The 12,234-nt window shown below is 50.9% G+C and overlaps 4 protein-coding genes across 4 annotated transcripts; 1 reads left to right on the top strand and 3 right to left on the bottom strand.

The window, feature by feature from the left end:
• Positions 1–66: 66 nt before the first annotated feature.
• Positions 67–273, top strand: N7458_004467 (uncharacterized protein; the record flags this gene model as incomplete). Its single annotated transcript, XM_056907849.1, has 1 exon — positions 67–273. The coding sequence occupies one exon, from the start codon at positions 67–69 to the stop codon at positions 271–273; it is 207 nt and encodes a 68-aa protein (XP_056766467.1).
• Positions 274–3,242: 2,969 nt separating this feature from the next.
• On the bottom strand, positions 3,243–4,081 carry N7458_004466 (synaptobrevin family protein; the record flags this gene model as incomplete). Its single annotated transcript, XM_056907848.1, has 2 exons — positions 3,243–3,972; positions 4,044–4,081. The coding sequence occupies 2 exons, from the start codon at positions 4,079–4,081 to the stop codon at positions 3,243–3,245; spliced, it is 768 nt and encodes a 255-aa protein (XP_056766466.1).
• Positions 4,082–4,639: 558 nt separating this feature from the next.
• Positions 4,640–7,188, bottom strand: N7458_004465 (uncharacterized protein; the record flags this gene model as incomplete). Its single annotated transcript, XM_056907847.1, has 2 exons — positions 4,640–5,099; positions 5,159–7,188. The coding sequence occupies 2 exons, from the start codon at positions 7,186–7,188 to the stop codon at positions 4,640–4,642; spliced, it is 2,490 nt and encodes an 829-aa protein (XP_056766465.1).
• Positions 7,189–8,407: 1,219 nt separating this feature from the next.
• N7458_004464 (uncharacterized protein) lies at positions 8,408–11,830 on the bottom strand (the record flags this gene model as incomplete). The annotated part of the gene is made up of 2 exons (XM_056907846.1): positions 8,408–11,442; positions 11,530–11,830. 2 exons carry the CDS (start codon positions 11,828–11,830, stop codon positions 8,408–8,410), a joined length of 3,336 nt encoding a protein of 1,111 aa, XP_056766464.1.
• Positions 11,831–12,234: the final 404 nt, after the last annotated feature.

Genomic DNA, 12,234 nt, shown 5'->3' with positions numbered 1-12,234 from the left:
TTGCTGGCGGGCGGTTGGATCAGAGATACTGGAAGCAGATGAGAAAAACGACTGCGAGCCGTAGATATGAATCATGCTGCTGCCGAGGTCGAGTCGAATGAGAAACCGGATGCGCCTGGTGCGGCGAGTTCTCCGCCAATGCAAGACAGGGAAAGCCAAGGTCGCGTTGCGACCACTGCAATCGGCCAAAACCCGCGTAATCGCGTCCGAGAACAGTGGATCACTAAAGCTAGCCAATCAGAAACGATCAGTCACGAGACCACAGAGTCCTAGCTGGTCATGTGATGCCCAAATCATCAGTAATTTTTCTGCCCCAACATTCAACGATCCCTTTTCCTTTCAACTCCCCCTTCTCTTCTTCAAAGCCAAGTCATGATTTAATGCTGTCATGACAGGCAATACTTAGCTGCTTCTTCAAAACCTACTCCCGTCTCCTCTCTGAACTAACCTGCACATCAATTTCCATTGAACACATTGACAGATACACAGCGTCCAACCCTTCAGCACATTGGTCAACATACATTACTTTCTTCGACAACCATAATCAGATGTTGGATATTACACGCCTTGCTGTCTTCCTACAAATCCTGGCCATTGTTTATCTCTCTGCTTCGAAACAATTGCACCCTTGAGATTCATCTGGGGCAGTCAATATCCTCCAATCATCCTCCTTGTCGCGTCGGTGGTCCAGTTCTCCAACGTACTTGTACACTGTGGCAGTGTATTCGCCTAATTATCTCCTCGTCAATCCCGTTTCTACGGACCTAAGTGGTTGAAGAGGTAAACGAGTGGCGTATAAAAATTACAGATCCAGACTCGCCGGTCAACGACCGGCTGGTTCTGTCTCGCTTGCAGACTGACTCTGATGCCTTCGGGTGCGGAAGACGTGAGTTTGATAGTGAGGTACATCTCTTCCTATAAGCAAATATATTCTCGATCATTATCTATTTGGCACCCAGTCTACTTCTCACCCATATCAAAAATAGTATCGGTTCTCCACAACGCCGGTTCTTTTTCCATGTACTTTTTGACGGCCCTTCATTCCTACATGGTCGGCATTTCATCATATCTCAATATCTCTAATGTATCAATTAGCTCTGGAACATGACACAAACCTACCCTCCATTAGAACCCATATTTCCCGACATACTCATCTCAACCGTCTTTGCTACCAAGAGATATATATGTAACGCTGTTAACTCCTCCAGTCTCTGTCCTTCATGCCCAAGGCTTCCTTTCTTTAACCCTCCTTCGATTCTACGGCAATGGTCATTAAGAACACGATTCTAGACTCACCGAGACTCAATTGAACATGCACCCAATTATGGAGAGGAAAATTTTCACATCTGAAGAAGCTGACGTTGACAAAGAGAGGAAGAAGGATCGGCGGTTAGAAACAAAGATAAACGTTTACCAGTAACCAAGAGCATGTGCGCCTAAACACTGGTAACGTCTTGGATGAAGTATGTTTTTATACAGGGTTACTCGAGATTGTCAAGTAATAAGATGACTTGCTCATTACGCGCTAGATTGGTCAAGTAGCACGATCTCAAAGGCTATAGGATGGCTATACAAAGGACTACGTATTGCACTGCTCTTCAATCAAAACCGTTGCGGCTGTTCTAAAAAGGTACCATTTAATGTTTTCAAGACCCTGAAGATTACCTTCAAAAGAGTTAGAGTTCTCTTTGTCAACCCAGCCATCAGTATAACCTCCTCCAAAGTCAATTGGATACGGATCCTCATTGACATCAATGAGCAGATTAGCTGCCTTCGCATCTCCCCAAATTATACCATGTAAATGTAGTTGCTTTAGTGTGTGTGAAATCTGATCAACCCATTTGTGTCGTATCTCCGACTATTTGGGATCTTGTCCATCAATACAATTGAGTTTAGCTCCACCACAATCAATGTATGATAAGAGCATACCCATGACATGACCAACGTCATCCTGGACCAGGCCCTCGAGCCGTGATATCGGAATTGTTAAATCGAAATTAGCCGCGCGAATTTTTGCGTATGTCAAAAGCTCTCTGGTCGTGATATTCGCGTTGCCCCCGTAGACAATCTTGAAGAAGCGAGGTTTTGGCTGCCTCTAAATGAATACTCTTTAAGGAATTCCTGGCAGCGCTCCTGACTTTGAATTAATCGAAACCTGGATTTCCCTGGGTTGGTGGACAGGGAAAAAGCGAACAGTTCACGGAAGATGGTAAACGTGCTCCGATGAGATGATTTTTCTTGTTCTTAGTGATGTTGAGAAAAACAGGAACTAATCCATCCCCCACTACATACACTGTGTAGTGCAGTTCATCTGCAAAGAGACATTCATCAAGCGTGTACTGCTGAAGCGGGTTCAGGGGTGAAATTGCTTGGAAAAATGGCAAAAATGGTTGCAAGATCCAATCGTGCATTTCATCAGAAGGGTCTTCAAAATCGCTAACTGAATCTAACTCAGACTCCTCTGGGACCCATTCTGGTTCTTGATGTCGGACATGTCGAAGATATTGGGCGAGAAAAGAAGGAGAACTTTCAAAGTTCGAAGTAAAGAGATCAATTTTGAAGCGTTTATTGGAGACGTACACATTCAACTCCGTGTCTGTGTTTCTGGTACTTGAATTAAATGGACCGATATCGTAGATGGTTTGCTTGTGTGACATGTTTCGTCGCCGATGATCTGAGGCAAATTAAACTAGGGATAGAGTAAGATGCTGGCAGTCAGGGGAGAAGGAGCTATATGAACTTGCAAGTTCGGTACAACAATGGAGTAGATAGCACCAAGTCATGTGACTATTAGCCAATAGAAAAGTGACTATTCCGGTAAACTCAGTAGGATTCCAATGCCGTAGGAGTAAGAAGGGAGCAAAGTGAAACACTTGTATGCCCGCGGTAAGGAATTGGGTGGCAGAGTGCATACAGAAACTACCTAATCTGAGCAAATGTGCTCGAGAGCTGCGAATGCCAAGAAACCACTGTACATATATTGAATAAGGCCAAGACAGAATGGATACAGAATGAACTTAATATACACATAGAATCATGCTGAACAATGCCAAAACTTCGAAGCGAAAAGCGAGCGGGCGGCATAAACCGTGTATCGTAACTCATCAGAGCTAGGGAATCAATCGAAAAAAAGAGGTAGAGACAAGAAGAGAGAAAAAGAAGAAGATGAGGAGGGAAAGAAAGAGCTAGCGCCACGCTCGCTGATCGAACTCGAACTCGAAATCAAACCGGGAGGATATCCACTAGGAACTGTGACCAACGCACTTCCCCCATGCCGGAAGCCCACACCCCATACCAATAAAGAGGTATAGCAGGAAGACCACCACGAATCCCAGCAAAACCATCAACTTGACATTCTTCCACCACATGCGGCGCCGCAAACCGCGGCTCCGAATACGGAAATCATGCGCGCTCCCTCCAAGTCGATCCGTCTTATCAACAAGCAAATCAATCCGCTCCCCGCGCTCAAGCACCCGCTCAATATTCTCCGTCATAATGTCGCGCACGCTGTCGATCTCCCGACGCGCCGAGGCAAGCGAGTCCGCCGGCGGAGAAGTATTGTACGTATGCAGCAGGGAGCGGAGCTCGGAATTAAACGCTGCGCAGCCGTAGGCCGGGAGCGAAGAGTAATCCGTGCTCGAGGGCGGGTAGGTCGTTAGGAACTTGCGCTTCATTTCTAGTAGGTAGGCGAATGGGATGCGGCGGCCTTGCTCAGCGGACGCTACGACGATGAAGCTCAGGGGCGCGTAGGAGGTGGGTTCTGTGCGGCCGCTTTGGTCGTCGACTGCGCCTCCGGAGGGCGAGTCGGCGATATAATGGACGAAGAGCCGTTCATGGGTGTATGTTAATTTCTGGGATTTGTCGTGGGAGATCTTTGGGAGGATGATTGAGGCGAGAGATGAGGCGGCTGTCGATGAGGCTCCGGGGGAGGAGTGTTCGGCTAGGATGGTAGTTCGATGGGCGATGCAGGAGCTGGTATCGGGTGAGGTTTAGTTAGAGGGCCTGTTGGATGGATGATCTCATCGCGTTGTAGGTGTACTCACTAGAGCAAGAAGCTCGGGGACTTTGAGGAGGAAGCCATAGTGGCTTGGGTATGCAGTCAGAGTGGCCAAGAAGTGCTGAGCTTGAGTGAATTCAACCACCTTTGTGTCGGGATGATGGAGGCGTCAAGCAGTTGCGTTGCTTGGTCCAGGACACGGGCCCACTGCCCAGTTCCCGTGAACTTGCTTAGTCAGGATATCAGGTGCCTGACCTTTCCTGTTTGAGAAGTACGTAACCAAGTCTACAGATCAAATAGATTCCTTCATATTTTCTGTCCCTGAGACACGTACTATCCCAGCGACCTTGACTCCGTCTATTTTAGATCCTTTTATTTAGTGGAGATTGAGATAATCTTACGTAGGGCCATGTGAGAAAAGGCAAAGATTTCCCTAACTGCGATGGTTCAGTTACTGACACCAGGCTGAAACAGACTGGATAACAAATGAACCTCATAACATATGCATTGATGCGAAATAAAGAGTACAAGCCATAGCTTGACATCATAAAGCTCTAAGTAGTCATAACTCATGAGGCATGAATAGGGAGGAACCACTGCTAAAGATAAAAAGAAAGCCTTCAAGCGAGCGGCGGATTGAAATCAGAGCGAATCAACTAGCTCAAAGCCATCATCATGATTATCATGAGAGTCCTGGCTATCATCAGTATTGTCATTATCAGGATGCTCCATCTCAAGATCAAATTCTTCGTCATCGTCAATGTCGGAGAGTCGGGGTGAGCCCATGACTACCGTGTCACCATCGTCACTTCGGACATCGAAATCGTACTCATCTTCGAAAAGGAACGCAGATGCAGACATAGAAGTCCCGGGACCATATGTCTGAGTCAGCCCATCGTGGCTCGCCTGAGATAGCCCTTCGACAGAGTCCACTGACAACAGATCGGAAGCGTGAGAGTGGGTAGCTTGGTGAGAGGCGCCTTGAACAGTAGACAAAGAATCATCCGGGTCGATCTCACTGAACGATCGATCCGTATTGGTTGAAGCCACGCTTCCAGTGTGCACAGCAGGGCCTGGTGCCGAGAAGCCCCCGTTTCCATTACTGGGATGTTCTGGTCTGTGAAGACGCCCCCCGATCCGTCATCAAGGCCACCTGCCCACAGGGGCAGGAATCGAAACTGGTTGTCCTTCAACGAGAAAAGAGTGTCGGTGGCTTCGAGTGCCGTGGTGTTTGCACCGTGAGGGAACAGCAAAGCGCGTGAGAGAACGGTCACCCGGGTGAAGGCCCCAGAGAGGAAATGGTCTAGGTCGAAGGTCCTCTCCTCTGCGTTGAATGGAACGCTGGTGGATTGCTGGATAGAATCAAGTACTGGTGTGGTCGTAGAATTGAGAGGCAAACTTGTGTTCATGCCATCAGAGCAGCGCACGGGAATCTGATTCTCATCAGAAGGGGAATGAAGGGAAAGGCGGAAGGGCAAGCCGAGTGGATTATCAGATGAGCTTGAATTGGCTGATCCCTGGACTAGCTGCGATAGCTCCGGGTATCGTAGGTTAATGGTGAAGGGCTTGCTGTGCCCATCGTCCATTGGCGCGAGGGGCTCAGAAGCTTGCAAGGGGCGACTCATATTGACGGACGAATTCGAAAGGTGACCCCTATTCGCACCCAGCGCTCTGCGTTTGCTAGGATGGAACATCACGACAGATTCTTGATGCTTGACCCTCATGTTGAATTCCCGGACTTTCTGCTCAACGGAGTATTTGGGGACATGATCGACGCAAGCATTTTCTTGACCTTCAAACGCGGCCATTCCATGCCCAATCTCTGCGATCGAATTATGGTATTGGTCGACCGGGAGAACATGGCTCGAGTGCAGATCCAGAGACAAGAGATCACGCCAGAAATTTCTGCCGATGATGCGCTGGACAACTGCTGGAGGGTCAAATTTGCACCTAATATTGTCATCTTCCGTGGGTCCGGGAATACTGCATGATCGACGAGGGTCTTTGGCGTTGCAGAGAACGCGATAGATCCGGGCGCGGATGAAGTCTTTCAGCAAAGTGATCAGTTGGCGTACTAGCGCTTCATCTTCCGGAAAGTCTCGCCTGTGCTGATTTAGTTTGTCGAATTCGCCGACGTCTGCTATCCACGGCATATCGGTCCCAACCAAGCGTAAGAAATCCCCGATAATCTTGTCGGCAAAACTCTTGCTGGCGTATTCGATGCGCTGCACATCCGTGTCATCCAAGAAGTCGGCAACGCGGCTGCGGTCAAGAATAGGCGCCCATGCTCTGGGCGGCGTTAACCTTGCCTCCCGCATGATGTAGAGAAGCGCCTCATCTCCGACCAGTCCAATGAACGAGTCCACACAGAGAGGGGCCACTTTGATTCCACAGGACACACGGTACGATATCTCGGGGTGGATCTCGAGGAAGTGGATGTTTGTGGAGTGATAGAACCACGCCATGATATATCCACTCACCGCAGGGACTTTCGCAACGTCAAGGATTTTGGCGACTGCAAAGAAAGTCCACAGTTTGCATGGGGTATCAAGTGTTGTATCCAAGCCTTCCAGGACATGCAGGATTTGCTCGATCGCCTCACGATGGCGCTGGGGTGAGTACTCGATGGGCAGGGCAGTCTGAGCTGGTTGTTGAGGCCACACACTGCGGTTCATTCCTTCGCTCAGCAATAGACCTTCGTCCTCCGCTTCAGAGTCAAGGATGCTCGGATGGGTTGCCTTCTCTTCTTCTAAGGGTGACTTCGTATTTCGATGACCTGCAGGTCGCTGGGGGACATCTGACAACACTTCCAGTTCATCCTCTCCTCCAACGCAGGAGGGGGGTAGATTCCATTCTTCCTGGAGCAAAGCCCAGGTTCGGATTGGCATTGGACAGGACACCTCGGTCAGGACAATGATGGCATCCTCATCCACAGTAGGAGGAGTCAAGTCAATAACATACTTGACGCCTGCGGGAAGACTGTTGGCAAAACCGCGGCGCTTTCGGATAAGAGTCTGGCATCGGGTACTGAAAAGCCGCTGGAAGTATGTTGACCCCGTGGCCAAGAGCTTCTCACTGTGAAGGCGGTGGGGAATGGTTGGAGGTAAGAGATAGTTCCTGGAGTGGTCCTCTGGAGCGGGATCAATGAAGACCAGAGTATCCGCATCATTCAGTAGCAGCATGGGTAGCATGGTTTTTTTCGGAGTTTCGGTCCTCTCAAATGTGTAAGAGGATCGGCGGTGACGATAGTCGGTCCTTGTAGGTGAAGCAGTCAAAGGGCGGGATTCAGTGGTGCCGTGCCAGGGTGAGACGGGTGATGGCATAGAGGGACTTGAACTCTCGTCTGAATCCATGAGGCTTGGAGGCACGGGATATTGTGAATCAGCGTCTCAGTGTGCCGGGGAGCCCTAGAGATCTCAGCGACAGAGACTCGGCAGGCAGTGAAAGATGATACGAAAGCGAACCGTGTAGAAGCGAATTGATAAAGGACGATGGTGGGTCCACAAGTTGTAGGCGATTGAGCATCAAATGAGAGTGAAGTTGATAGAGAAACGAAAATTCGAGGAAGGAAGAAGGAAGATGGAGGGAAGGAAAGAGGGGGTGAGGCTGAGGGGGGCTTGAGCCGCACTGCTGCACAGTCGCTGCCTTGGGCCGGGCACTAGCCACGCCACGGTTAGCTAGAGGAATAGCTGAGCTTTGCTGGTTCGGGCAATTTATTGGGAGGGAAATAGCGATGTCATTACCCTGATTATCGTTGAAGTGAATGATATTCTGCAGGATTGTTAGTTGACGAGCTGGTCGATTCGTCGGAAAGTAGAGCAGTTGTGAAACGGAAACGGATCAGGGATACTTTTGAGAGTACATCTGGAGGAAAAGGACCACCGACTGAAACACCTCCGCGGCTACATACTCAGGCGCTTATGTACGTACCCAAGAAGTACTTAACGAAGTCTATCCTCAGTATACTTCCTGCCTTATGAGTAAACGGGAGGATGCCCCACTGCGGCAGTGGCGGGTAGTGGGGCAGAGACATTCTTAGCTCCAAGAATTACTAGATCGGAGGGAGAAACCATGGAAAATACAGCACTATTCGTCCCATGCTTATGGATTAGACGAATACTCTATGACTTGACTGGAACCTTCAAAGTCTTAGATAACGTTGCAATACTAATGACTAGAACAATCATGGTCAGTGCGGTGGTATCATAAACATATCCGAAGATCAATGGTCTCTGGAGAAAAGACCAAAAAAAATGCAAAGCGCCATGCATACAGTAAACCGCAAAAAAGCCACCCCATTTTCAAGTGTACAATGGGTAATGCAAATGCAAAACCAAAAGCAGAGATATCTCTCAACGATAATGGCTGATGTTGAGTGAGTCATCAAGGACTGAGTCCACTGGAAATGAATTACTGGGTATCATCCGGCGGGCGGGACTCATTGGCCAGTGACCCTACACGGCCAACCGGGTTCTCTTCAGAAGAATTAGGTCTCCTCTTTTTAGGATCCTTCTTCTCGGCAAGTTTCTTCTTCTCTCGAGCAACGGGGCGAATCTCCTTGGTGCGGCTGCGGCTATGGCTACGACTGCGGCTGGACCCAGCCAGGCGGAGATCTTTGACCTCTTTAATCACCTCCCGGAAGCCCTCTTCGATATTGTTCATTCGAGCAAGAACAAGCTTGCTAAGCATGTCCTGTGTTTGCGCTTGACTAGGCCCGTCACGACGGAGGCCTCCCGTGGCAAATGCCAGCTGTGTATTGAAGCTGGATGGGACAGCACCGCCAAAGGCCCCGGCGACGGCCTTATTGTCGCCCAAGTCGGACCCGAGGTCAAAGAGCAGTGACCGTTGGCGACGCTTCGAGAGAGGCCGATCCGACAAGTAAAGCCCGTCAATTTCAGGGACGGACATCGGGTTCATGCTCAGATTGCGGGCAAGAGCGGTCCGATTGATCGTGCCTCGGTCCACGGATGTAGATACGAGGGGCAGACGATCTTCGTCCGCTGAAGAGGTGTTATCATCTCTCGGAGGCGTCGTTTGCCCCTCGGTTCCCAAGTTTGGTGAGCCGATGGGATTGTAGAGCATGGTGGCACCCGAGACGGTTCGACTGTGTTTGGGGCGGCGGGTAGGACTGCCACGACGGGATATGATACGTGCCGTGGACGGCCGAGAGCTGTAGAATTTGGGTGTGGTTTTCTCGCTGTTGAGGCCCGGGTTTGCCTCATCATCATCACTACCAGAACCCTTGTCGGAATGTTTGCCATGGGATTCATGGTCGTCGTCACTGGTAAGCTCATCATCGCCTTCCATATCGGTGTGATGAGAGAGCTGTCGGGTGCGACTGGGCGAAATTGAGTCTCGCCCATGTCGTTGGAAAACGGGGCTGGCAATACGGCTGGTTCGATCTTCCGGGTTGGATGCCACAGAACGAGTCGTTTCCGTAAAGTTTCGTCCATAAACTGCCAAGGACTTTCGGAATGGGAACCGCAGCCGTCGGACTGGCATCTCTAGAAGATCACCTGCAGCCGAGTCCTGCTCATCTGGAGTATGAGCCGGACCAGAGCCAATCTCCTGCATCCAATCTTTGATGACGGTACTTTTCTGCCGATCCCGCATGGTGCTTGGGCGCTCGCCTAACCGATTATCTCCAAATGGTCGTCGGAACACCTCCTCGAGCGCCTGATCCTTCTGATATGTTGCAACGGAGGGTTCTCGCACGAGACGAGCCCGATTGCTGAAGGCGCGGAATCGGCCTGGTCGCCAAGCTTCAGCTTGCCCTGGGGTCCCCTCATGGGGCGTTGACTCAACAAGATCCATGGGCTCGACTACTCGGGAGCTCAAGATCATCTTTTCGTAGAAACATATTGTGAATAGAACCGGGAGGTGAGTGATCTTGATGATCGTCCGATTCAGTCGAATGAACTGGCGGAATGGCATGAGGCACCTAAACGGTGTGACTAGCCAGGCGATGATATTGGTCGGGGCCACGTAAGAGAAGAGAGCATCTGATTTGACCATCGAGATTGTATTGACAGCAAACAGGAATTGGTGCTCCTGGTTGGCATTCTGCACGATCCTCATGAAGGAATTTGTGAGCACGGTGATAAGAATGGTGACCACCACGAAGTGACAGATGAAGAGAAAGACTGTTAGAATGCTCTTGCCAAGCAAATTGTATTCATCCCACATTGCCCATGCGGTGGGAGTGAATCCCATGAGCATCTGGAACAAGCCGTAGGCCACGGTCTTGGGAGAGTTGTCCGATCCAAAGGACAAGAAGGCGACGAAGAAGCCACTGCAGGCAATGACAATCAAAACGAAGACCGCGATTAGATCGGAGGCCATGATACGGAAGGCAATCAGCAGTTGCGAGAAGTAGCGGTAGTGATCGAGGATTGAAAAGAGCCGAGGGAACAGGAGCACAGCATTGGCAGCCAGAACGTCGTACGCCTGGTTAGCAACCTGGCGATTTCTCGGGTAGGTCAAAAATGTCCCATAAATCCGGAGGCAATAGTAGCAGACCAGCAGTAGCAAGATGCCCAAATCGAACAAATTCCAGAAGCTCATCAGATACAAGCTGAAGCCCTGCTCGTTGAATCCAACGATCTCATCGAGCATGAAGCCCGCACTCCAGAACCAGAAGATGACCTCGAGCGATGTAATCTGACGACTGCGTTGTTGGAGAACTGCCAAAAACAGGCCTAGCAGTACTGCAAACGAAAGCGTGGACAAGAATTGGCGATAACGCGGTACTCGCAATCGGGAAAGTTTGAACAGTGAAGCATCTCGCGGGTTGTATAGAGTCACTGATCGACGGAACGTCGCGTTTCCTGATGAAGGTACCCGGTCGCCATTGTAATCCGTTGAAGTTCCATAGCCCCTTCCTCCAGCGGCTTGATGAGCCCGCCGGTGCAAATGGTCAGCGGCCGAGTGGAAGACAATCGTTCCAGCCCAGATCGCCTCCAATTGCTGCACCACCACCGGATGGGCCAGGAACCGCTTTGCCTGAGCTCGAATGGCGACCTCGAGGCAGGATACGCGACCCGTCCCCGCTAATCGCTTGCCTTGGCGACCCGATGCCCATGCCGTGGTCGGATCTTGACCCTGAAGGGGGTAAAACTCGTAGGACAGGGCATCGATCAATTCCCGGGTTGTGTATTCTCTTAGCAGCTTAATCGCAAGCAGCTCACTGACCATTGCCCGCGTTTGACTGGCACCGCTGTTTCCCGGGTTAAGATGGATCTCCTTTTCAAACTGCAAGCAGTTGGCCATCAAGGCATAGAGCGTGGCTCGCGAGAAGTGGGCGGACATGATCTTCTGCTGGATGGGCTTGACCAGGAACTGCGACACCTGCGGGGAACGCAGCTGGTCCCAGGTCAATGTGGTTTCACATCGGGAGGCGATCAGCGGGCGAATGGCATGTGTGAGGTTGTACACGGGGAGGGCATCTAAGACAGGAAACAGTTCCGTTCTTGTTAGACCTGGGATCCCTAACTACCAACTTCGACTTCACGCGCCTTGGGTTGAACACCTACCGAGATGCGAGGCAGAGAATATGGGGAGGAGCGGCGTTGTATCGAGGGGACCCTCGTCTTCGTGATCGTCTTCATCCTCCTCCCCAACCCAGTCGTGGTCCCCATCCTCGTCAATGTCCTCGAGCTCTGGCGCGTGTTCGTCGTCACTGTCTTCGCCCCGGCGTGCGCGTCGTGCGCCTCGACGGCCTGCCGCTCGAAACCATGGGGAGCTGTCGCTGGGTGCTAGCGGTGACGAGAAGGAAAAGGGAGTCTGGTCAGTCTGCTGGCGCCGTGCTTTTGGGCGGAGCAGAGAAGCTAGCATGGTTGTTGACCAGCTGGTTCGGGTATCGGCATGGCCTCGGCACACAGAGAGTACTTTTGGCGAAGGGCGCGCTTAGCGCATGGCGGCAAGTTTGAGGTTCGTGTTTTATTTGGGGTGGGGGAAAATGGTCAGTTGAAAAATCCAAAGATCAGACAGAAAGAGGGAAAGATAAATCAAAGTTTCAACCAAGGGCAGCAGTCTGGGCAAGCCCATGCATAAAACAGGACCCGCGACCGAAGAGAGCGCGATTAATCACAAGCCCAGTTCAAGCTTGCGGCGATCGGCGAGGGCAATCGGGTTCTCTACCGTAGGCCCAGCCTCAAGCCCAGCCTGGCCACTGAGCACGTAGTCGCACTAAGCGCACGTCCCGTGCCCCCTCCAACTCCCGCCCTGTCGTCATGGCA

Source organism: Penicillium daleae (assembly GCF_028827525.1).
Source record: "Penicillium daleae strain IBT 16125 chromosome Unknown utg000005l_segment0_segment0, whole genome shotgun sequence".
In the NCBI taxonomy this organism is placed as follows: domain Eukaryota; kingdom Fungi; phylum Ascomycota; class Eurotiomycetes; order Eurotiales; family Aspergillaceae; genus Penicillium; species Penicillium daleae.
Note: the sequence above shows the minus strand (reverse complement) of the source record. Positions and strands in the feature narration are given on the sequence as shown.